This window comes from Mustela putorius, unplaced genomic scaffold, assembly GCF_011764305.1.
Source record: "Mustela putorius furo isolate JIRA1106 unplaced genomic scaffold, ASM1176430v1.1 tig00537335_pilon_pilon_pilon, whole genome shotgun sequence".
NCBI classification, from domain to species: Eukaryota; Metazoa; Chordata; class Mammalia; order Carnivora; family Mustelidae; genus Mustela; species Mustela putorius.
The window spans coordinates 718,926-746,310 of NW_025422457.1; the positions used below are offsets into that span (position 1 = coordinate 718,926).

The 27,385-nt window shown below is 36.0% G+C and overlaps 1 protein-coding gene across 3 annotated transcripts in view; it reads right to left on the reverse strand.

The window, feature by feature from the left end:
* Positions 1 to 27,385, reverse strand: part of ACBD6 (acyl-CoA binding domain containing 6) — a 206,542-nt gene that overhangs the window by 101,417 nt on the left and 77,740 nt on the right. For 2 of the 3 annotated variants that reach the window (XR_006604955.1, XM_004767894.2), the window contains exons 5-6: positions 19,591 to 19,696; positions 2,883 to 2,972 (exon numbers count right to left, since the gene is read on the reverse strand). Coding sequence is in view for 2 of the 3 variants with exons in the window: in XM_004767894.2 (XP_004767951.1) it covers positions 2,883 to 2,972; positions 19,591 to 19,696 (196 nt within the window). In the remaining variant the exon portion in view is untranslated. The remainder of the gene's footprint in view (positions 1 to 2,882; positions 2,973 to 19,590; positions 19,697 to 27,385) is intronic. The other variant, XM_004767895.2, reaches the window with a different exon arrangement.

The window sequence follows — 27,385 nt, forward strand, 5'->3', positions numbered from 1 at the left end:
CCCGGTGCCCCCCTGATTTCAAATTTTACTATAACTCTACAGTAATCAAACCAATGTGGTAATGGCACAAAGACAGAAATAAAGATCAATGGAATAGATATGAAGCCTAAACCCTCACATATATGATCAAAGGATTTTTGACAAGGGTTCCAAGACCATTCAATGGGGAAAAGACATTTCAACAAATGATGCTGAGAAAACAGACTACCATGTGCAAAAAAATGAAGTTGAACCCCTACCTTAGGCCATATACAGACACTAACTCAAGATGGGTCAAAGACTAACATATGATCTAAAATTATAAAATTCTTAAACATAGGGGAAAAAGCTTTAAAATACTGAATTTGGCAATGATTTCTTGCATATGATACCAAAAGCACAGGCAACTAAAGAAAAAATAGGTAAGGCGAACTTCATCAAAATTTAAAACTATTGTGCATCAAAGGACACTATCAATACAATCAAAGACAATTCACAGAATGGAAGAAAATATCTGCAAATCATTTATCAGACAAGGGACTGACATTCAGAATATATAAGGAATTTCTATAACTTAACTTAAAAATACCAACAACTCAATTTAAAAATGGGCAAAGGATACAAACAAGATATACAAACGGCCAATAAACAAATGAAAAGATGTTCAATATCACCAGTCATCACAGAAATGCATATTAAAACCACAGTGAGATACCACTTCACACCAGTAAGATGCCTATTATCACAAATACAGAAAATAACAAGTGTTGGTAAAGATGTGAAGAAATTCGTACACTTGTGCATGGCTGATGGGAATGTATAATGGTGTAGCCACTGTGGAAAATGCTATAGTGATTCCTCAAAATATTCAACAAAGAATAACCATGTGATCAAGCAATTCTTCTGGTTATGCACTAAAAAGAAGTGAAAGCAAGGACTCAAATAAACAGTTGTTACCTATACTCATAGGAGGATTCATCATAATAGTGAAAAGGAGAAAGCAACCCAAGTATCTAGAGATGGCTATTTGGATAAACAAAATGTGGTATATACATATAATGATATATTATCTAGTTTTTCAAAGAAAGGAAATTATTTTATTTTTTAAATTTTAAATTTTTTATTTATTTGAGAGTGAGCAAGAGGGAGCACGAGTGGGGGAGGAGGAGGAGCAGGGGAGGAGCGAAGGGAGAGGTAGAAGCACACTTCTCCCAAAGGGAGCCTGACGTGGGGTTTGACTTTCTGGGTCCCTGGGATCAGGACCCACACCAAAGGCAGACACTTAATGAACTGAGCCACCCAAGCAGGTGCCCCTAAAAAGGAAGGAGATCCTGATACATGCTACCAACACGGATGATCCCTGAAAATATTATGAAGGCGTAAAGTAGAACTGCGGTTGCCAGGAGCTGGGGGGAACGGCGAGTTAGTTAGGAATTCAGAATTTCAGTGGGGGAAAAAGAAAAAGTTCTGGAGATGAATGGTGGTGGTGACTGAACAACTTAAACATACTTAATGCCACAGAACTGTACACTTAAAAATGGTTAAAATGGTAAAAATTTTATGTTATGTATATTTCGCTACAATAAAAACAAAAAGGAAAGAAAACACAAGGGTAAATCTTAATGACCTTATATTTGACAATGGTTTGACACCAAGAGCACAACCAACAAAAGAAAAAAATAGATAAACTGAACTTAAATCAAAATTAAAAACCTGTGCACCAAAAGATACTATCAAAAAGTGAAAACTCTCAGAATGGGAGAAGATACCTGCAAATCATGTGTCTGACAATGGACTACCATCCAGAGTACATAAAGAACTCTTACATCTTAACAGCAAAAAGACAACTCAAAAGTGGTGAAAGACTTGAATACACATTTCTCCAAAGGAGATACAGACTTTGTTAATAAGTACATGAAAAGATACCAACATCACCAGCTGTTAAGGAAATGCAAATCAAAATCAAGCAAGATATGGTTAACACTTTGCCCCCAGTACAATGCCTATTAAAAAAGAAAATAAATGTTGGCAAAGCAGTGGAGAAATTAGAACCCTCATGCATTGCTGGTAGGAATGTAAAATGGTGTGATTCCTGTGGAAATAGTTTGGAGGTTCCTTTTCAAAAACATCAAATTATCATACAACTCCAAAATTCTACTCTTAGGTACAGAACCAAGAAAACAGAAAACAAGTGTTCAAACAAAAACACATACATGAATTGCTCACAGCAACTATTCACAACTGCCAAAAACTAAAATTATTCAACTGTCCATCAACTGATGAAATGATAAACAACATGAGGTGTATCCGTACAATGGTATAGTATTTAGCCATAAAAAAAGAATGAAGTACTGTTACATGCTACATGGATGAACCTTGAAAACATTATGCCAAGTAAAAGATGCCACCGATTAGGGGCACCTGGGTGGCTCAGAGTGTTAAGCCTCTGCCTTTGGCTCAGGTCATGATCTCAGGGTCCTGGGATCGAGCTGTGCATCGTGCATCAGGCTCTCTGCTTAGCAGGGAGCCCGCTTCCCCCTCTCTCTGCCTGCCTCTCTGCCTACTTGTGATCTCTGTCTGTCAAATAAATAAATAACATTAAAAAAAAAAAGAAACCATTGATTAGATTTCATTTATATGAAATATCCAGAATATGCAAATCCATTGAAACAGAAAGCAGATTAGTTGTTGCCAAGGTCTGTGATGAGGGAGAAATAGGAGGTGACTGCTTAGCAAAGACAAGGTTTCCTTCTGGGGTAATGAAAATGCGACGGTCACACAATACTGTTCACTGTATGAATGTCAATGAACTATACACTTTAAAGTGGTTAATACGGTGAATTTTCTGTTGCGTGACTTTTACCTCCATTTTTAAAAAAAGGTCCCCTCTTCATCAGTCTTACCTGACAGTTAATATCAGCTCTATACTGTAGCAGGACTGTAACTAGTTCTTTATGTCCTCGATCACATGCCCAATGGAGTAGAGCTCTGCCCTAAAAACACAAAAAAAGAAATGAATTTGTTATTGTTATGAGGCCAAGTAAAACACACTTCCCTCTGACAACCATCAGTTTCATCTGTGTATTTACAGATCTGATTCTGCTTTTGTTTATTCATTTTTTTTAGATTCCACATATGAGTGAAATCATATGGTGTTCGTCTTTATTAGTCCGATTTATTTCACTTAGTATAATATCCTCTAGGTCCATCCATATTGTCTTGCCAAATGGCAAAATCTCATCATTTTTTACAAGAGCGTAATAATTGTTCACACATTTGTGTGTGTGGGGGGTTGTGTATACATACGGCTATATCACAACTTCTTTATTCATTTATCTATCAATAGACACTTAGGCTGCTTTCGTATCTTGGCTACTGTAAGTAATTTTGCAATAGACAGAGGGGTGCACTTATCTTTTCAAATTAGTGTTTTTGTTTTGAGTAAATACCAAGTAGTGAAATTAACGGATCCTACAGTATTTGGGGGAGGGGAGGAAGAATCATATAGTATTTCTATTTTATTAAAGATTTTATTTTTTGAGAGAGAGAGAGAGAGAGCGAGCATGAACAGGGGGAGGGGCAGAGAGAGAGAGAGAAGCAGACTCCCTTGCTGAGCAGGGAGCCTGATGTGGAGCTTAATCCTGGACCTTGGGATCATGACCTGAGCCAAAGGCAGACTCTGAACTGACTGGGCCACCCAGGTGCCCCAAGTATTTCTATTTCTAATTTTTTAAGGAGCCAATTCAGGTTCCATTCATCTATGTGCCTATTGTATGCAAATACAATACTCCTTTAATGACTACAGCTTTATAGGGTTACCTTGAAATCTGGAATTATGATACCTACAGCCTTTTCTTTCTCAAGATTGCTTTGGCTATTCAGGCTCTTTTCTGGTTCCATACAAACTTTAGGATTATTTGTTCTTGTTCTGTGAAAAACGCTGTTGGTGTCTTGATAGGGATTACACTGAATTTGTAGATTGCTTTGAACAGTATGAACTATTTAACAGTATTGGTTCTTTCAATCCACAAGCAGGGAATTATCTTTCCATTTGTTTGTGTTGTCTTTAATTTCTCTCATCAGTGTTTTATAGTTTTTAGAGTATAGGTCTTTCACCTCCTTGATTAAGTTTATTCCTAGGTAATTCTGTTGTTTCTGGATGGAACATTCTATATGTATCTGTTATATTCATCTGGTATAATATGTCACTCAACAATAGCAATTCTTTATTCATTTTCTGCCTAAATTTATCCACTGATGTAAGTGGGATATTAAATTCCCTACTATTACTGAATTACTATAAATTTCTCTTTTTATGTATATATTTAGGTGCTCCAATGTATCTTCTTGTTGGATTGATCTCTTTATCATTATGTAATGCCCTTCTTTGTCTCTTGCTACAGTGTTTATTTATTTTTTTTAAGATTTTATTTATTCATTTGAAAGAGAGAGACTGAGAGAACACAAGCAGGGGAAGAGGCATGGGGAGAGGGAGGAGCAGATTCCCAACTGAGCTGGAAGCCCAACAAGCGGCTCTATTACAGGACCTGAAGATCATGACCTCAGCCAAAGGCAGATGCTCAACAATCTGAGCCACGCGGGCGCCCCTACAGTGTTTGTTTTAAAGTCTATTTTGGGGCACCTGGGTGGCTCAGTGGGTTAAGCTGCTGCCTTCAGCTCGGGTCATGATCTCAGGGTCCTGGGATCAAGTCCCGCATTGGGCTCTCTGCTCAGCGGGGAGCCTGCTTCCCTCTCTCTCTCTCTGTCTGCCTCTCCATCTACTTGTGATCTCTCTCTGTCAAATAAATAAATAAAATCTTAAAAAAAAAAGTATATTTTGTCTGATATAAGTATTGCTACCCCAGCTTGTTTCTTGCTTCCATTTTTATGGTACATGTTTTTCCATCTCTTCACTTTCAGTCTGTATGTGTCTTTAGACCTGAAGTGAGTCTCTTGAAGGCAGCATGTAAATGGGTCTTTTTTATCCATTCTGCCAGCCAGTATCTTTTGATTGGAGCATTTAGGCCATTCAAGTAATTTTTAGTAGGTATGGACTAAAAGATATAATGCTTTAAGAAAAACAAAGTAATATGTAAAACTGCAGGTTAATTATTCTAAAACTAGTTGATTTAAAATGCTCTATCGATAGGGCACCTGGGTGGCTCAGTGGGTTAAAGCCTCTGCCTTCGGCTCAGGTCATGGTCTCAGGGTCCTGGGATCGAGCCCCACATCGGGCTCTCTGCTCAGCAGGGAGCCTGCTTCCCCCTTTCTCTCTGCCTGCCTCTCTGCCTACTTGTGATCTCTCTGTCAAATAAATAATATCTTAAAAAAAATTTTTTTTTTAAATTTTAAAAAATGCTCTATAGGAAAGGGAACAGACTTTTCTAAATCAACTGGAAATCCTGAGTTCTACTTCTGGAATCCATTATGTACTAGCCCAATGACTTACTTCAGACTGATCCATTTCCTCACCTACAAAGTGAAGAAAAGGATAATACTAACAGCCGTAATACCAACAGTATTTGTTGAATAAATGAACTATAAGATAATGTGTTTTTAATTTTAAAGTACTTTATAAATTTAAAATATAGTTTTCTTAAATTATCATGTTCACTTCTTCTGGTGAAAGAAATCTTTTTTTGTTTTTTTTTAAGATTTTATTTATTTATTTGACAGAGAGAGGGAACATGAGCAGAGGGAGTGAGCGAAGGTGAAGCAGGCTTCCCGCAGAGCAGACCCTGTGATCATAACCTGAGCTGAAGGCAGATGCTTAATGACTGAGCCACCCAGGTGCCCTGGTGAAAGAAATCTTACCGATAAAATATGAGTATTTAAACTTAGGTAGAAATCACAATCAGTGTATCTAAATTAACTCACATATGCCTCACAATGTAAGAGAATTAAGTCAGTTTGAAACTAAACATTGCCTGTTAATATCCCAAATTTATACTCTGAAATATCTAAAAAAACACTAATAAAGTCTGCTGATATCTATCTTCAAATGTTACACTTGCAAAACAGAATAGATGATTGTTAGGAGTCAAAGTACTAAATATGAAACATTTAACAACTGTCTACCAAAGACTCACAGTTACTATCAACATGTTAATTCTATTTTCCACTTCCAGAAAATCTTGATTTAGTTAATTAAAGACGCTCACTTGGTCCAAACAATTAAAAAATACCCCAGAAGCCAAGGACTTTTCTGAAGAAATGAGTGGTATATAGTTTAAGCCTATTTTTTGAGGGTAGAAGTGATGTTGTCATTTTTGAGGAATGGAATGCTTTTCTACATTAAGTTGAAATCCCTACTTTATGTCATTTTAGAAAAGATTTCAGAAGCTATAAGCAGGGACACAAAGATGGTTTTAAAGTAAAAAGCACTTTTCAAGAAAGCTTTTCTAAACCCACTTTATACTCTTTATCTTTCAGAATCTCTTCATGCACCTAGAAGTTCAGTTAATTAAACCAGGATTTATTCCTGAAGAAAACAACAAGAAAGAAACAAAGACAATCTCTTCCCTACAAATTCTTCTTCTCTTTTTCTTCCATTTGCTCAATTTATTTACTTATGAACAGGTTTTCTCACAGGCTCACATAAAATCCAAAGAGGAAGAAAAGCAGAAAATTTTAAAATGTGGGTAGATTCTTTACAATTTGTTATAGCAGCAAAACTATTTTGTTCAGAGCCCACTAAGAATATCTTTTAATGGAGACAGTTCTAAAACCCAAGTAAAAAATGTGTTGTTGAGTGGAGAAAAGAGTTTCCCATGTTAAAATTTCTGTAGCTCTAATGTGTATTGACTGCTGTTACTAAGGCACAAATTCCAAAACCTTTCATATGGACAATCAGATATTGTAATAGGACTCTTGGGGAAAATGCCAATGTATAAAATATTCTGTAGTTCTATTTAACTGTTTCACAGATTTCACATTAAAAGAATCAGGATTTCAAAGTCCCTATCTTTTCTCATTCTAATTTTAAGTGTATATTTTACGGCTATTAAGTTAAACTATTAACAAGAATTACTACATAGTTAAAATAATGTGTGATATACTTACACGAGGGCACCTACCAAAGTACCTAACAGTTAAATAAGAAAACATACTATTAATATATCTAATACTTTTACTTCAAAATATACAGATAATTTCTACTTCTCAACCAGGTTCCTGATTTCTCCTTAGGTTTAACCCAGTAGGGTTATATCGATTAATGCTAAAATATAAATCCTTAGCTGTTGCAATGGGAAAGCAGACTAGCAACACATTTTACTGTTAATGGGAGTTATATTTTAAATTTCCCATATGTGGTGCCAAAAATTTACTTTAGGGGAAACACCTATGACTGGACCTCAGTACTGATTTCTACTGGAGATATATTTTCCAGAGCGGTAGCACTAGTCTAGCAATGTTTTAAGGAGGATGATGTGTTCTCAGACATGAACACTACGCTTTTTAATACGTTTTTTGACCTGTGATGTAATTAATTTTTGTAACACATTATTTTAATGGTACACTAATTAACCTTGAATTAGAATGAATTCTCTGACAATGACTTTCTGTAGAAGTGTTGAAGATATCTACATTAAGACCACCTAATGATTAATATTTTTACACAGTATTAAGAAGCTCAAAACAAGAGCAAGATTAAACATACCTGTAAATAAACAAAGATAAAATAAATCAGGCTTCGGAATTTTGCTTTCAAAATGTTCTATACTTAAATGAAGAAAGACCAGCACAACCAGGTGTCTGAATGTGATTCTGAATGTGATAACTATTTATTTCAAATTATAAAGTTCCTGTGAACATGCTCTAATTCAAGATTATTAATTCAAGTGGTAACATAATCAGAGATTATGTTACTTGCAGAGATGCTATCCTCATAACCGTTCAGGATAAAACTAGGAAGTAAACACCTGTGTTTTCTTTCTCTTCTCTTTGTTAACCAGAAACATCTCAACCAATACAATGCAATTACTACATTATTTTGGATACAGGATTTCATAATCTCTCCTCTAAAAGAAAAACCATTAATTAGGTACACACTGTAGTTTCTTAAGGGCTATCCAAATTCATAAAGTAGTTCATCTATTTTTTATATAATTGCTTTATTTTCTATGAATGATATAATCTCCTACAAATTTTCAAGTTAAATGTATTTTTACTATACCACAAAAGCTGACAATTCTTTGTTTCTAGTTTTAACAACTCTCCTGAAAAAATATCCTACGAGTATTTAGGAGTCTAGGGAAGAAAACCATTATTAAAAGGAATCCTTGGCCACAAGAAAACTAAGAAGCACTATTTGGAGGGATCTGGATAAATTCTGGAATTCAAATACAGCGAAACCACAGGGGGTAAAAAAGAGTTCTCATCTGTTAACTGAGAGTGCATATACTGTCCTACCTCAGACAGATGAATGACTCTTAAGTGCTTTGAAAGTGCAGGGTGGCTGCTAACCTATTAAGTGGTATTACTTTCATACCTTCTGAAAATACAGAGCGGGTCTTAATATCTTAAATGCTCTTCTGATATCCTTACTTACTTACTTGTCCTTATACCTGTAGAATTTTTTAAAACTAGATTTTCTCCTGATAACACAAATTAAATGAAAAGAGAATGCATTACAAAATGAGTCTTAATGTTCTTATGGTATTTTGCGAACACATACAAGCATACGCCATCAATGCAGTAGACAAAAACATAGCAAAATTAGGATATTTAAATCTATGAGAGTTGTCACCTTGCTACTCTGTGCAAAAGAAATACACTGAAAACAGACTGACTTGAATTTCTCTCTGTAAAAAAACTGGGTTTAAACTGACCATTGTGATGGAGACCAACTTCAGCTACTGATAACCTTCCACACATGTCTCCGTCTCCTCCATCCATCCTTATCTTCTACCCTTCGCTGCTGCTGCTGCTGGAGCGGCTGACTGCAGTGACAACTACATCACCTTCAGCACCAGGAACTACAGAATGCCTCCTACTCACACCTCCCTCTCAAAAGCGAACCGACAATGTTGTTTCAAAAATTTAAAGACAGGAGTAGGACTGGGAAGCCGTTTAAGGAGTCTAGATGCACCTATCATGGAAGGCAGTGGCTCCCTGTAGGACAGTTTGTTTCCTAGCATATTTATTTACTAGCATTAAAGAGAGTACCACATACCCATATGTGTGATACACATTTAAATCAGCAACTACTTGATTTCTTTCACTAAGATCTAAGATAAAAAGAAATGATGTTGCTGAGTTATCAGGGAACTGAGAAGCATTTTAAATTTACTACTTAAAAAAAAATTTCTTCACAAGGGTTACTAAGCCATAATGTTAGTGACTTCAGGATGAAGAAATAAGCAGGGGAGTTACTACCTTATCCTGTACAAAGTAAGTAAAAATAGGTTGCCATGAAAACAGCCCAGGTGTCCATCACAAGGCAATGGGTAAATAATGATATATTTATATGATGGAATATTACTCAGTAATATAAAAAAAGGAAGAACTGACTTACAGAACAAACTGAATGAATCTCAAAAACATAATGCTAAATGTAAGAAAACTAACACAGAAAGTACATATTATGATTCCATTTACATAAAGTTCTAGAACATACAAAACCAATCTATAGTAGAAAATTTATAAGAACAATGGTTACCTTTGTGGAGTCAGAAGAACGAACCAGCTGGGAAGGGGCAGGATGGAACTTTTTGGGGTGACAGTAATGTTTTCTATCCTGCCAGGAGTTTCACTTACATAGGTATATTAACTGAATGTGTAGTTAAGATTTGGGCATTTCACTGTATGTAAACTGCTATCTCAAAAGAAAAAACAAACTAGTAGTGAATTCTGGTAAACGATATGATGCTAGAAATGTGCTGTCCGCAAAATAATCTGAAATGCATCTAAAACAGGACTGACTGATGGACAGATAGACAGACAGATATTGATAAAGCAAGCACAGTAAAAAATTAGTGGTAGAATCTAGGTATATATAGGGATATAGATGTTCACTGTAAAATTCTTTCAACTTTGCTGTATGCTTAAAATTTTTCATAGTAAAGTGTTGGAAAAAAAAAATCAAACAAAAATTTGTTCCCACAGTCATAGCAACATTATTCATAATAGCCAAAATATGAAAGTAATTCAAGTGTCCAAAGACAGATAAACAAAATGTGGTATATGCATACAATGTAATATTATTTTAAAACGGAAGGTAATTCTGACAGATGTAGTAACATCGATGAATCTGAAAATGTTACGCTACGTGGAGTAAGGCACAAAGGACAAATACTTGCGATTCCACTTACATGAGATACCTAAAGTAGTCACCTTCATGGAGACAGACAGTAGAATGGTGGTTGTCGGGGGTGGAGGGAGGAGGGGTGGAAATGAGGGAGGATATGAGGAGCCAGACTTTAATGAGTACAGACTTTTGTTTGGGGAAGAGGAAAAGATTCTATCGATGGATGGTGGTGACAGTTGCAAAGCAAAGTGAATACATTTAGTGCCACAAAACTATACAGTTCAAAATGGCTATAATGGTAAGGTGCCCAAGCTCATAAGATTTAACCTACTTTTACTATTTTCTGATTTTGTATTAAACATGAGCTTCTTATATAAAGTTAGGCGTGATTTTGAAATGGTGCTGGCTACATTAATGCAAATGAGAATAACGTGACAGTTTAGAATGCATTTCCCAATTATTAGTGTGATTCAATGAGTTCCTTCAAATTACTATTTTAATCAAATACACAATCAAAATAACACATATTCAACTGCGGAAATTTATTTAAGCAAATCCTTTTTTTTTTTTCTTTCTCAAATCTTAAATAAAAGCATAAATCAAGCCTCAATATAGTGACTCTGAGTCTTAAACCTTTTGTTAGGTTAACACCATCAGTTTCACCAGATTCTGCAGCAGTTTCTCAAGGCAAAAACATGCAAATTATATTCTGACATGAGCTACAAATTTAAAGCGAAGACGGGGAAGGGATGAAAAGAAAGGTAACTTCCTCAAAGCATTTGAAAGAATCAACAAACATGGAGAATGGTATGGTAAGCATATAACTACAAAACTTGTGTTTTTTTTAATAAAACTTTTTTCTGTTACGTGAAATACAGTGTCCTAATTACAATATCATCTGGAAACACCATGTAATTTTCTCCAATTAGAATTATGTGTCTTAAAAAAAAAAGAAGAAATACATGTCTTACTATATTAGTAGTAATTACTTGAATAAATATAAGATATATACCAGGAACTATAGTTATTCATGATAAAATAACTTCATAATGAAATATGAATTATTTAAAAGCATTTTATATATATATGTTCATGTAGTTATAGGTCCTAATATATACATTTCCAGCAATATACGATTGTGTTTATTTCAATATGTAGAAATGCAAGCGTATCATTTATGACTATAAATTAAATTTCTACTATGACTTATTTTTATGGCTATAATTAAATTTCTTTATGTGCTTACAGCAAATTTTAAGTGCAATAAATGTAATTTTTAGTCATCTAAGGGCAAAACTGAAATTGGGTTGAACTTGTTGGATGAACATTTTAAATAAAGTCATATACAATCCCAAAGAATCCTAGGCAATCAGTAATGAAATCTCTCAAGCTCAAATATCAGCTAGACAGACACAAAGAACTGGATGTCCTTTCAAAACTGTAATTGTCACCCAACTTATTATCATAGAGAAATGTCTTTTTCTCATAAAGGGGTTAAAAATATTTAGCTAGCAATTTAATTCTGACATTTCATAATTTTAGTCCATCACCAAGGCTTACCAAGTTGTTGTTTTATCTGCGAGAGGTTTAAAAGTCATGAAGCAATACCATTTATTTTATTTAGGATGTTAAGTTTGATTCTAATTTTAAGCTCTCATTTCCCTCATGTTCTTAAATTAATTCATACAAATCCCTGATTAATAATAAAAGGCTTGCCATCAGTATTCAAGGCCCAGCCTGAGATGTCATGGCTGAGAGGGCAGAAATCTGCTTGGAGCAATGAGAGAACCCAACTGAATTCTTGGCGTCTCAGTCTATGAATGTGTAAGCACTTCATCTGTTCCTGGAAACACAATGTTCTGGCAGGCCGGGGGTAAAGGTAGCTGCATGGGTAACAAACTGGAAGACCTGGGAAGCTGCACTACATCAAAGTCACGGAATGACAGAAGCACTACATATTACAAGTTTCTTTTATCTTTGCAAAAAACCAAACAAACAAAACTGCGTCAGTGTAAGCTATCTGTGTTCTAGATGTTTTATTCCTATCACTGCTGTCCAATGATCTTTGCAAAGGTCATGTGGAAGATTTGGTAAATTTCCAATTTCTTTCATGAAATGCTGCAAACCAGAGAATAACACTAGCAGGGCCAACTGGAAGTTGTATATCCTTCTTAAATCCAAAGGCAAAAAGAACAGTCCCTCCGACTTGCATTTCCACTTAGCAGTTATGTGTATTTCAGTAAGTGAAAGCACGTCTCTGAATTAGTTCCTGTCTGTAAAATGAGGATAGCATTTACCTTGCAGGGTTGTTGGGAAGATAGTAAGTGCAAGTACTCTGTAACCTAAACACACACCATATAAAGTATTATTATTTGAAAGACAGAAAATTCTAATAGGGAATGTCTAGTATATGCACAATACATTCCAGGGTAAAAGTGACCTTTGAAAGGTAAGTGGACTTCCAATTTCCAATTCCATATATAAGGAGCTTGGATTTTGCTGCTCCTTCCTAACAACAAGCAAAATGCTGAACAGGTTGAAAAATTCACTATTCTTGCTAGATCCATAAGAGAGGGGAAGACATGGGGTGCCTGGGTGGCTCAGTTAATTAAGCGTCTGCCTTCGCCTCAGGTTGTGATCCCAGGGTCCTGGGTTCCAGTCCTGTACCAGGCTCCCTGCTGCGTGGGGAAGGGAAGAAGCCTGCTTCTCCTTCGGCCCCTCCACCAACTCGGACTTTCTCTCTCGCTCTCTCACTCGTGCACTCTCTCTCTCTCAAATAAATAAAATTTTTGGAAAAAAAAGAGAGAGAGAGAGGGGGGAAGACACAAGGCAAACCTTGTGCCCTCAAGACTAGAGAGACAGACAGGTGAACTCAACTTTCTATAGCAGAACTTTATAAGTGAAAACCGCCCCAGGAACTGCGAGGCAGAAAAACCTGACTACAATGGACAAAACTGACAAACTGCTGAAGGCTCAGTGTGGACAACTCTGAGAGTTAAAAACTAAGGGAATCTACTCCTGGTGGGGAGGCTGCACAACATTGCAAGATTTACCTCCAGGAGTTTGGCCAGGTTCCCAAAGTAACTATCAGAGAAAACCCCTCCTGATTCTGAAGTCGGAAACGAATCCTTTTGAAATATATGAGAGCACTGTTCTTAGTAAGGCCTGCCTTTGGGGAAAACCAGTTAACCAGTGCCTAACCTGCTAGGGGATTATCTGAGCCCCCTGACCTGAGGCGAGGGAAATTCCAACTCCAGCCCACTCTAGCCGTTCTGTTCCATCTAAGCAGGGAGGAAAAAAGACAGAACCACTAGTGGGATTCACAAACCAGACGCAGATTCACTGAAAACTGAGACCTGATCGTAGCACGATAGAGCACTTTGCCTCTACCACACCTCACCACCATATTACTAAAGAACTATTTATAGCAGTTCCTCTTACCCAGTATGTGATGTGCAGCTATTAGTAAAAATTACAAATCATACCAAGGGTAAAAAAATATAATCTGAAGAGACAGAGCAATTATCAGATCCAAATATGCAAAGACATTAAAATTATAAGGCTAAGAATTTATAAGAACTATGATTAATATGCCAAAGGCTCCAAGAGATAAAATCAACAGTGTGTAAGAACAGATGGACCACATAAGCAAAGACATAGAAATTCTAAGGAAGAACCAAAAAGAAATGCTAGAGATTAAAAAAAAAAAAAAAAACCTGTAATGGAAATAAAAAATGCCTTTGATGGGTTTATTTGTGGCCTGGATATGATTAAGGAAATAATCTTTGAGCTAGAGGATATACCTAAGAGAATCCATGAAAACTGAACATCAAAGAGAATAAAGACTGAAAAAACCCAGAATAGAACACCCAAGAACTGTGGGAAAACAAAAGGTGTGACATATGTGTAATGGGGACACCAGAAGCAGAAGAAACAGAAGAAGATACAGAAGAAGTATATGAAACAACGACTGGATTTCCCCCAATTAATGCTAGACACCAAGCCACAGATCCAGGAAGCTTAGAAAACACCAAGCAAGTTAAATGCCAAAAACAAAACAAAACGAACAAACAAAAAAACCCCTGCACCTAGGCATATTGTTTTCAAGCTATAGAAAATGAAAGACAAAGAAAAATCTTGAAAGAAGCTGAAGAAACGCCTTACTTATAAAGAACAAAGATAAGAATTATATCTAATTTCTCCTCAGAAACCGTGCCAAGAGGAGTGCCTGGGTGGCTCAGTCAGTTAAGCTCTGACTCTTGATTTCAGCTCAGGTCATGATCTTTGGGGTGAGATCGAGCCCTCCATCAGGCTCCATGTGCTCAGCGTGGAGCCTGCTTGACATTCTCTCTCTTCCCTCTACCCCTGCCCCCACCCCTGCACTCTCAATAAATAAAAATCTTAAAAAAAAAAAGAAAGAAAGAAAGAAAGAAAGAAACCAGGCAAGCAAGAGAGTGTTTTGAAAAAACTCCACCAAACTAGAATTATGTATCCTGAGAAATTCTCCTTCAAAAACAAAGGAGAAATAGATGTTCTCAAACAAAGACTGAAGAAATCCGTTGCCAGTAGAACTTGCAAAAATGTTAAAAGAAGTTCTTTAGAGAGAAGGAAAATAATACAGGTCAGAAACTTTGATCTACGTAAGAAAAGAAGAACAGAGAAGAAGGAATAAGGGAGGGCAAAATAAAAACTTTCCATTTTCCTTATTTTTCACGGATCTAACAGATAACAGTTTGTTCAAAAAACAGCAGCACTGTGTTCAATTTTGTATGCTTATATGTAAGTGCAACAAGTGACAGCAAAGATACAAGGAACTAGAGGGATAAATTAATAGTTTATTATTATCTTATAAGATAATTCATGAAATGGTATCATGTTATCATGGTAATAGAAATAGACTTGGGTTAGTTATAAATGTATATTGCAAACTCCAGAGCAACCACTAAAAAAAAACGGCTAAAAAAAAATAAATAAAAGAGGGTGCCTGGGTGGCTCAGTGGGTTAAGCCGCTGCCTTCGGCTCAGGTCATGATCTCAGGGTCCTGGGATCGAGTCCCACATTGGGTTCTCTGCTCGGCAGGGAGCCTGCTTCCTCCTCTCTCTCTCTCTCTCTGCCTGCCTCTCTGTCTACTTGTGATCTCTCTCTGTGAAATAAATAAATAAAATCTAAAAAATAAAATAAAATAAAAGAGGCCTAACTGATAAGCTAAGAAAGGAGAGAAAATGGAATCCTATTAAATCCTCAATTAAAACACAAAAAGTGGAAAAAGAAAAGACAAAAATAGGAACAAAGAACAAGTGTAACAAATAGAAAACAGTAACAGAAATGATAGATACTAATCCAACTGTATCAATAATCACTTTGAAAGTTAGTGGTCTAAATACAACAGTTAAAAGACAGATTGTCTCAGTGGATTAAAAACATGATCCCATTTTAAATATAATGACACATTATATTTAATGTGGGAAACCCCCCTTAAATATAAGAAACCCCCTTTAAATATAATGACACATATAGAGTAAAAGTAAATGTTTGGAGAAAAATATACCACGTTAATGAAAAGATAAGAAAAAGATCAATGGTTGGAGCAGAGCAGGGAGTATAACTAGGCAGAGCACATAGGATTTTAAGGGCAGTGAAAATATTCTGTATGATATTAAAATGATGGATAGATATTCTACATTTGTCCAAACCCACACCAAGAGTCAACCCTAAGATAAACTATGGACTTCGGGTGATTACAAGTATCAGTGTAGGTTCATCCTTGGTAAAAAATGTACCATTCTGGTGAGTGATGTTAACAATGGGGTTGGCTACACACATGTAGGAGGTCCGGGGGTACATGGAAAGGAAGTCTCTGCACCTTCCTCTCATTTTATTGTAAACCTGAAACTTCTCTAAAAAAATTAAGCCTTTGAAGAAAAAAGTCAGGGCGCCTGGGTGGCTTAGTTGGTTGGGTGTCTGACGCTTGGTTTCAGCTGGGGTCATGATCTTAGGGTCATGGGCTTGAGCCCTGCACTGGGCTCCCAGTGGGGAGTCTGCTTATCCCTCTCCCTCCCCCACTGCCCCTCCCCCTGCACACATGCATATACTCCCGCTTTCTCTAAAATAAACAGATGAGTGAAATCTTAAAGAGTTAAGTGATCTTCATTCATTTCTTCATATTATCACATTCATATTATTCATTAAAAATAATCAAGATAGCTAAATTTTATTGAGTGCTTGTTATGTGTGTGTCAGGTATTGTTTAAGTGCTTTATATATATTAACTGATTTAATCCTCAAAACAATGCTGACACAGGGACTACGGTAATCTCCATTTTATACACACGGAAACTGAGACACAAAATAAACCTGACAAACGTCATATAGCTAGAAAGTGACAGTGCAAAGATTTGAACCTATGTAGTCTAGCTCATCACAATTACACTGCTTCTCTTTTTCTTTTTAAAGATTATTTATAATGGAGAGCAAGAGCAAGAGAGAGCAAGAGAGAGAGAGAGAGAGAGAGAGCACGTGCGTGAGCAAGCACACAAGTGGGAGGGGCAGAGAGAGGGAGAGAGAGAATCTCAAGCAGACTCTTCACCGAGCACGGAGCCCGATGTGGGGCTCGATCTCATGACTCCGAGATCTCAACCTGAGCTGAAACCAAGAGTCAGACACTCAACCAACTGTGCCACCCAGATGCCCCTAAAATACACTGCTCCTACTTATTCATTCATTTAATCATTCATTAGTTTGTCAAATATTTATTGAGCATATGGAATATGCCCAAAACTCTAACTGAAACATTTTTAACATGGAGGATCTCAAAATATTTACCTTTCTCAGGAAGCTACTAGAGGAAATGCTCCATCAAAACCAGGAAACAAATAAAAAAGAAAGCTACTGGAAGAGACACTCATCTAAACAAGGAAGTAAACAATAAAAGACTTGGGATCCAGGAAACAGAAGACTCCAGGAGAGAAGGGAAGGGTGTTCCTAAGACAGTGGTAAAGCGTAATCCCAGGACGGCATCTATACAGCCGGCCTAGAGAGCACCCAGCTGAGAACAGAGAAAAAGGAAAGAGAGCTCCAGAAGGGGGATCACTAAAACGGTACGGGGTTGATTACCTGATGTGCGTCACTGCACAGAGAAGACCTCCGTTGGGCAATTTGAGGAAAGATTTAATGATAGAAACATAGGAGACATAAAAACAAAACAAAAAAAGCAATGATTAGCCTTTAGAAAAACAGAATGTTGTACTATGGCATGTAGATTATGCTACTCCTAAGTATAAAATTATTTATTTCCTTCCCACCTGTGCATTGCTTCCCTGTCATCAGAAAAGGTGTCCTACCACCCAGTTTGGCTTTGTGGCTTGTTTTGGCCAAAGGAATGTGAGTAGATATGACACATGCCACATCTATACAAAAGCTTTAAATGTATCTGTGGGGTCTGATTCTGTCTGTCCTTACTTCTGCCCCAGTGTCTATCCACATCTTAGAATGAGAATGAGAACATATATGAAATTGAAATGAACTGAGCCCAAACAACGCTAGCTAACATAGCAGACAGAGCCTGATACAAAACCCTCCTGAAATGTGAGCGAGAAATAGATGTAGTTATCAGCCACTGAAATGCGGCTAACCACAAAAGCTGACTAGTACACATAGTACACCTAAGCTCAGCAATGTGCATAATTTACACAGAAACAATAATATAACTACTTTATACCTACATTATAATTACTTATAAAATAATAATATTTTAACATTGATTCTGTAGAGATTCAATCAGAAAATGAAACTAAATGTTGTGATATAACTCTTGGGGGGGGTGGGAAGAGGAGAGAGGAATACAAGCAAAAGAGCTAAATCCTAATATAGCAGAAAAGAAAATCAATAATGGTTAAAGTTGGAAAATCAAGAGATACATGCATGCTATTTAGAAATATGCAGGTAAATTGCAAAAGAAACAATGAAAAAACAAAGTTTTTGCCTCAAGGGAGCTAGAATCAATGTGAGAAGGATTCAGGTAAGGGAATACTTTTTTGTTAGAGGATTTATAGTACTGATTTTTGTTGAATTACCTACATGTATTAATTTTATAAAAATCTTAACTCCCAAGTACAAAACCAAAAAATAACAAAATCAAGGGGAGCAGTTACATCTGATTTACTGGGGGGGGGGGAGGGTATTCTAATCCTGAAAGGCAAAAAAACACCCTAGTTGGATCAAAAGACCTGGTTTTATTATTTCCCAACCTGGCTTTTACTTTTCTCTAGCTACATCTTTCTTAGCTGTTTGTTTCATTACTTAGGGGAGAACAAACATATTACTGGTCCCTCTGTACTACAGAATTATAGTCTTTCCTGATATCATTGACAACGTATTACAGGAAAGACACTGCCTAACAATTAGATAATATTAAAGGCTAACCTGTATAAAGAGCTGTCAATATGTACACTGATTTATCTACACATTATCTATGATCACTGCATGTCTTCTTCCTCATAATTATTATCTTTCAGTCATTTTGATCATCCTTCATTGCATTATTAAAGAATGAGTAAAATGAGTAAAACTCAGTAAATTTTGCTCCCCATTTAACAACTATAATCCAGGAAAGTTTAAACTCAATATATGAACAGTTTTATTCACCAAACAAATAAATTAAAAAACAATAATTTTACAAAATAATTTAGTATAGAATCCCTTTGCATAGCAGGCCCACATTTAAATGAATGGATTTACCAGGGTGCTTGGGTAGCTTAGTTGGGCCGACTCTCGATTTCAGCTCAGGTCATGATTCAGGGTTGTGAGATCAAGCCCCACATCAGGATCTGAGCTGGGTGTGGAGCCTGCTTCAGAGTGTCTCCCTCTGCCCCTCCCTTCCCCATCCCATCTGTCTGTCTTCCTCTCTTCAAAAAAGAAAGAAAGAAAGAAAGAAAGAGAGAAAGAAAGAAAGAGGAGACTGGATTTATCAAAATTCTGACACACTGTTTTCTAGAAATATATTTACTGAGAAAGGACAATATATCTATTTGAAGTGTAATGACAGAAGACACCAAAACTACTTATAAATATTTTTAAATTACCTATTGATTTCACTTAATAGGTTAACAGTCTCTCCCTGTATCGTGAAGAAACAGAAGTTACTGGACTGCAGCAAGTTTCAGTTAATAACTTAGACAATATCAACAGATAGATGGATACAGACACAGAAAGTATCTTAACTGGGAAACACCATTTCATATAAATATTCTGATACAATCTTAACCATACTATACTTTAAGTTGTAGTTCATAGGCCATTTGGAAAAGAAGCACCGGGGTAGAACAACAAAGCATAAGAAAATAATTAAGGCATGTTTTCCATACCTCTTCATCTTTCATATTCACATCCACATTTTTCGATTTGATGACTTTGGTTACATGGTCAATGTTGTTTTCCCTGCAGTAATCAAATATGTTTTTGTCTTCTTCCCTAATTAGAGTAAAAATAAAAAGTGTCTCACTAGGTAATACATAAAAGTCACATATTTTTAACACAACCTGTTTACTGCTGACAAACATCAATGGAATCTGCTCTCATAAAGAATTTTATATGAATAATAATGGATTTTCCCTAAGACATGATATATCCATTCTCTAAAGACTAAAGTTCTTAGCAACTATAATAGGGAAAAGCTTCATCTACTTTAACAAGTTACACCAGTATAATGATATAACACCTTAAGTAGATTTTCTCGGCCCTCTTTCTCTCTGCAGCTCCTTCTATATGCTGACAAGCACACATTTCCTGACTCAGAGTTTTCAATAGTAGCACTGCAGTAATGAGGTTATTTGCTATTGTCTTTATAGAGGTCTCAAAAGATCAGGACACAGCTTACTACCTGTCTTACAGGATAACATAACAAGTTTGTTGCTACCCAGGTTTAAAGTGTGTGCGTGTGCATGTGTGTGTATACACACATACACATATACACACATACACATACACACTAATGTAATTTTCTTAAAGACAGAAAGCAATTTTCTTAAGGGAAAGACAGAGCATCACAAAATTCAGAAATCTTTCATGAAGTATTAGAAACAAAGACTAAGAACAAAAACTGGGATGCATATTATACCCAGCACTATTCTAAGTAAATTGGTGGACTAAATTCATTCACTCTTATCCAACAACTTCACAAAGAAAAAGGTAAAAAGAGATCACATGACCTGCCAAATGGCATCACATTTATTACAGGCAGAACAAGAACTAGAATTCACTCAGATCAACTGATTCTGTATATAGTACTTTTTTTTTTTATATCAAGCTACATCTCGACTAGTCAGCGGGCCTATTCTAAAATCTATTATTAAGTTATTAAAATTATTATTAGGTTCTTAACATGAGGTCTATGAGTTCTCAAACATAGTACACAGAACTGTATAAATGTGTATGCATTTTTCTCAGTGTGTTGTGTGTATGTGGGGGTATGGGAGCTTCAATAAAGAGTCTCAAAAAAATCACTAATTCGCAAAATGATAAGTAATTTGGAATATTATCAATGAAACTGTTCTATATGTGGACTACATTTTCTGGACAGGCATATAAGAATGAAATCTGAGTTCCAAAAACTATACTAGTATGTTTTATAACCTGTAGGGCCATAGGTTCCATCCACCAAAAATGAAAGCAACTGGCCTTAGGAGTCCTTCTATCTTAAAAACCAATTTAAATACTTTATACCCTATAAAAAGCTATTTTAACTCAGAGGTAATTAACTTAAAACACCCTACTCTGGCATTAACCATCTAAGCCTTCCGTATGCATGTGATGTATTTAATTGAGCACCTACTACATGCAAGACACTGCGCAAGACTGTTGATGACATAAGGATAAACAAGAAACTTTAAGTTCAATACATAGCTGGGATGAGAAAATCTATATACGACTAACATAAGGTAAGGATGATTTTTTAAAAGGCCTGTAAGAGTACAGAGTTCAGCTGGAGAAAATGAGGTAGACTTCCAGGAAGAAACAGGTTTAAAAGGAGTATGAAAAGGAATATAAAAAGGTCCACTTTGCAGAGGAGAAAAATGCTCTTCCAGATCATTACTCTGAAAGAAAACAGAGAAGTCTGAGGCCAAGATCCCGGAATGGAGAACTATGACTTTTAAAATTAAGGCTGTATGTAATACTACTTTAGCTATACTTAGCTCTCGCAGAAAACACTGTTTCTATGCAAGCGTATTAAAAATTCTGACTTGGGAATAATAGGGACCCACTATTTTCATTGAATCCAGTAAGAAAAGCCCCTCTAATTCAAGAGGCAGCAACTCTAACTACGAGAGAAAGGACTGTATCATTTTGAATCATAACCAAAAATGCACTACTCCCCGGCTGTTTCGAACTTGAAAACAATGGAGAACTGGTGGTGGGGCACAGGAAGGATGGTAAAGAGGACCCCTAGGATGCAGGTTACCCATACCCCGTAATGCATAAGGGTTATTCACAGATGGAGAGGACCGTTCTCAATCTCTGAGGTCTTTCTTCCTGAACCCCAATGTGTATGTATACTTGGGCCTTCACCAGTAAAAGAGGAAATACAGTACAAAATTATTTAAACTTTTATTTACTATATTTTATACTTTCAATGTTTATTATGCATCACTTACATAAATTACTTTTGTTGGGGCATGTTTTGGAGGGCAGAGGTGTTTTTTTCATCTGAACACCAGTTCGACATCTGCTGTTTATCACCATAAAATCTGTCAGGCACATAGAGGACTTACAAAATGCTTATAGGTACAATATACAATGTAAATTAAATATCACAAAGAAATTGAGTAAAATCACCACAAATGTGCCACAAAGATAAGTGAAAAGACAAAAAAGAAAATGGGGCTTAGTTAGTTGGGCTTAGTCAGTTGCTAAGAATTATCCCCACTGGAAGATGGACAGTATTACTGGCCAGCAACCAAGCTGTCTTTATACAATGCCACCACCTAGTGTCCAAAATGGAGAAACATCTGGAGCAACATCTTTCTACATCTCTTTTCTTGCTTCCAACAAGATTATGTACAGTTCACAGATACAATTCTTTTCCCGTCTACATTTCCCTGTTAATACAGCATTCTGCAGGCAATCTTTCCCTCTATAATCATACTTGCCTTAAATAAAACATGTGCAAATGAATTCAACCATTACCAAACTGACTAGAGCCTAAACAAATTAAGTGCTCTTTCATATCTTCTCACTTTATTTTCCTTTCTCTTACAAGTCTCAGACAATTATCTTTTTCCCTCTCTTTGCTGAATTTGAGTGCTAAAATTACCATATCAAGTCTCTATGGATAAGCAAGAGTTATGGCCAAGATACTACCTTTAAAGATATCCCACTTTATCCCTAGCGAAAGACAGAAAGTCTCTCTCTCTCCCAAATTTTCTAAAATTTACAGAAAATACAATTGTATATCCAAAGGGGGGCAGGGAATGAATGGTCTTCTTTGAAATTCCTTTGAAATATGAAGACACAGCCCTATGGAAAAGAAGAGCGGAAGAGAAGGGAGGAGTTTAAGTATGGTATCATGCACCAATCACAGGAAGAACAGATCCCTGCATACTCCTAAAAATGTTATCTGTACCACTTTCAACAAAGATTGCATTTTCCTATCAAAAGAGTATTTCCAACAGGTTTCCTAGTAAGCCACCCAGAGTCCATTAGTTACTATTTCACCTCCCTTCTAGAATTAAAAAAATGCATTTATGGTACTAGCTCAGATATGTAACTATTCAAGAGATACATTCAATAAATATTTCTATATATATATATATATATATATTTATTAAACTCTCAGAAAAAAATAGTATGCCAGTAAATAGACAATGAAAAATTCTTTATTGAATGAAGGAAAACACAAAGTAGAATAAGCCAATACCTACACAAATACAAACACATGTCATTAATTCCTCATGGGGGTACACAAACACCTTTAAAGGACTATGCAGGTATGAAAAATTTAAGCTAGAAAAAAATTATAATTTTAAGTGAATCAATTTTCAGCTCAACTTGCAAATAAATGCATTTTTCTCTTAACTGATCTACTTGAAGAGACTCCTGTGGTAAGTATCTCACCACCATTGTCCTTTTCAAATTTCCCTCGGTTCTGATCACTCCACTCATAGGTTGTATCAGAAAGGCATATGCCTCTCTCCTTATTATGCTATATTTCTAGGAAATATATAGAAAAAAATAAAGGACTTTGCTAAGACTTAGCAAATGACTATTAATTAAACCTGTTACTCTTTTGCTTAGAAACACTCCATTTACTAATATACTGGGAACGGTTTGTGGGGGGGGAATCAATCCTACATTGACTACCCCAAGATATAAAACCTTCCTTGGTACCAAATAAAGGGACAATTCTTGTGAAAAACTGGTGTTAGGAAACATTCTAGAGCTAATGTTAGAGGATGGGAGAGTTGAAATGAAACAAAAAACAGACTTGATGCTGTACTGTCTCATTTTAATGAAAAATAATATTCATCTGTTAAATAAACTATTTTTAAAAGCCTCATTCATCTCATTAAGATACATTTTCAATTAAATTTTACTTATGTTTAATAATTATTTGACAATACTTATGATGTATATCGATTAGCTGATTAGAAACAATTACAATGATAACTCATGGGAAAAGACATAATGCATAAAGTTTGGGGTTATAGAAAATTGAATTTAAAAAAGTCCAACTTAACATACATATTTTTGTTACAGAGAATTATGATCGTTATGATAAGATTACACAAAAATGTATTACTTTAAAATTGTGAAGGAGAGTTAGAAGAAAAAGAGAAAAAGAAATAATGAAAAATTTCTGTTAAAGACCTTGTTCATGTATTTTTTTTAAAGGATTTATTTACTTAGAGAGTGAGTCTGAGTGGGGGAGGGTCAGGGGGACAGAGAAATTCAAGCGGACTTCGTGCTGGGCACGGAGCCCAACAAGGACTCAATCTCAGGACCCTGAGATCACAACCTGAGCAGAAACCAAGAGTCAGATGTTTAACTGACCACACCAGCCAGACACCCCTTGCTCATGTATTTTTAAATCAAGATCAGAATTTTATTTTAGTTAAACTTTTTGAGACAACTGAAGATTCACATGCAACTATAAGAAATATTACAGAGAGAGACCTTGGGTACCATTTTCCCAGTTTCTTTCAGTGGTAGTATATTCATGCTTTTTTTTTTTTTTTAAGATTTAATTAATTTATTTATTTGAGAGAGAGAGATCACCCAGGCCCCCTAAAAAATGGACTGTCATTTAAAATACTTAGATTCATCTAGGGGCACCTGGGTGGCTCAGTGGGTTAAAGCCTCTGCCTTCAGTTCAGGTCATGATCTCAGGGCTCTGGGATCGAGCCCCACATTGGGCTCTCTGCTTGGCAGGGAGCCTGCTTCCCATTCTCTCTCTGCCTGCCTCTCTGCCTACTTGTGATCTCTGTCAAATAAATAGAAAATCTTTAAAAAAAAAAAAAGCTTAGATTCATCTAAAAGATTTTAAAATATCATTTTGTAAAATACCAGAAATTATGGTCTTTGCAATATATTTAAGCTTTTAAACAAGAATTTCAGATGTTATTGTAAGATTATAATGGAGAACATAGTCTTCGAAAATTCTCTTAGGGACCACAATAGCAAAATGTTGCTTTCAGTGTCAAACTAGCCCCAAATTCTATAAAGTAGAGGCCCAAAATAAGGAGTGGGCTTATCAACTAAGGATGATTAAATAGAAGCACAATAGAAGAGCTGACACTATGGGCTAACTTTGAAGAATGAACTGACCACCCAGGTGGGTTATGAAGAAATAGAAAGAAGCATATTCCCAAGAATAGAAAGAAAAGGAAAAAGCATCAACAAAAAGAAGTGCTCAAGGGATCTGGCTACGGTAGGGTGTTGGGAGATAAACTAGAGAGACACAGATCCAAAGAGCTACTTAATTCAGACACTGACCTCAGCATATCTAAAACAAACAAAAACCCCTGGAAAGGCCACTATTCACAAGTAGGAGGTATAATTAGCAATGAACCATAGTAGGGGGAAAAGTTGTGAGGCCCAATTATGAACTCTGACCAAAAGAAACAATTAATTTGAGGCACAAAAAAAGAAAAAGAAAAAAAGCATTCTGAGGTTATCTCTCTACTGGGAGAGTTTGTCCAAGAGGCCTCAAATAGGACCTTAGCTAAAGCGACTCTCAGGAAATGGCTCACCTTCTCTCTATTCACATATTCACAAATAATCATCTATTAATCTGTCTGTCTGGGTTCCTCAATACTCAGAGAGTATGCAGGGAACCTAAGTACTTGTCTCACTATTAAGATACAGCCTTTGGTATTTTAGTTTACATCTCAGCTTCAAATGAGCTTTATTATTGCTACTCTGTCCCTGGAGTATGTATCTCTCTCTAGATCTCTGAGATTGAAGAGATCTAGAGAAAGACACTATGAAGCTCCTTGGGAGCTAGTCTTTCTGAAATGAAAGCCTGTTCGCTGTCTTACAAAATTCAGGAGTACTACTGCTGAATACTACTTCTTTGCAGGAATTTAAGTTCCTAATTTATCTGACAAATGTATGGTCAGAAGCTGTTAATCTGGGGGGGCACCTGGGTGGCGCTGTCAGTTATACATTCAACTCTTGGTTTCGGCTCAGATTGTGAGATCGAGCCCCATGTCAGGCTCTACACTCAGTGTGGAGTCTGCTTAAGATTCTTTCCCTCTTCCTCTCTCCCCCAAGCTTGCTCCCTCCCTCTCTAAAATAATAAATAAATCTTAAAAAAAAAAAAAAAAGTTGTCAATCTGAAAGGTAAAGACTTGCTATTCTGTCCAAATATAATGTCGAAAAATAATGATGTCATCTCACTGATCTTGTTTTGACTAGATTACAAACATTCTATCATGGTATAACAAATACAAAGCCCAAAGTCTAATGCTGATTCTTTTTTATACTGACTTTATGTATATTTTGTATGTAAATTATCTTTATATATATATCTATATATAACCTTTAAGACTAAACTATCAATACTTTAGGAGCTAAGATAAAAAGTCTACACAGAAATTAAGATACACTCTGTATTTTTAAAATTACAAATATAAAAAAAATTATACAAGCATATTTTATTTTTGCTTATACTTGCTTCTCTCCTGAACAGGACAAATCTGTTCTTACCCAAAGATTTTTAGCAAACCTGGTGTAAGGCTTATCAGGGAGAAGCAAACAGGTAAAGTCAGCTCCTAACTCAAGAATTAAATAGAGTTGTCATACTCAGCACATCAAAAATCCCCACTTGCGATGAGTATCTAATTAAAATTTTGGATGTTAAATTTCACCTTGTAAAACACTGTTTTCGAGTCTCAATCTTACAAAGACCATAAATGAGAATCTATACTATGACTGCAAGGTAAAATCTTATAAATAGTACCTCTTTTCTGAGATACCTCGGTCGTATACCCTGAGGAGGCAAACAACGCTGAACCAATAACTATGCCCAAGAAGCCTGTCATTCAGACACAGGCACTTAAGAAAAGGCTTTTGTTGTTGCTTTTTGTAGCGTTGTTCTTAACATAATTCCTGTAATCCTAAATGGCAAAAAGACATTTAGAAATTGTTGTTACCCTATTTCCTTGATTCTAAAACACAAATTTTTTCATATTTTAATATTTCTGATGAATCCTATAATCTGTAACATTTTACAATTAATCAGCGCATTTTTTCTTAATGGTATTTAAATAGTAGCATTCTAAAACCAGGGATGTTTTAGAGTCAATGAAGTAATAAAGTAGGTTCAAAATACACAGTCCCGGGGCACCTGGGTGGCTCGGTGGGTTAAGCCTCTGCCTTCAGCTCAGGTCACGGTCTCAGGGTCCTGGGATTGAGCCCCGCATTAGGTTCTCTGTTCAGCAGGGAGCTTGCTTCCCCTTCTCTCTCTCTGCCTACTTGTTATCTCTCTCTGTCAAATAAATAAAATCTTAAAAAAACACACACAGTCCCAAATGGACTGGTGAATGACTGAAAGAATTTATATATATTGAATCATAATCTTCCCACTCAGAGTGTACTATATCTACAATGGGTTTCAGACAGTTATAGCACATAACCAGTGAGTTTTCCCTCTTCCTGTTATGC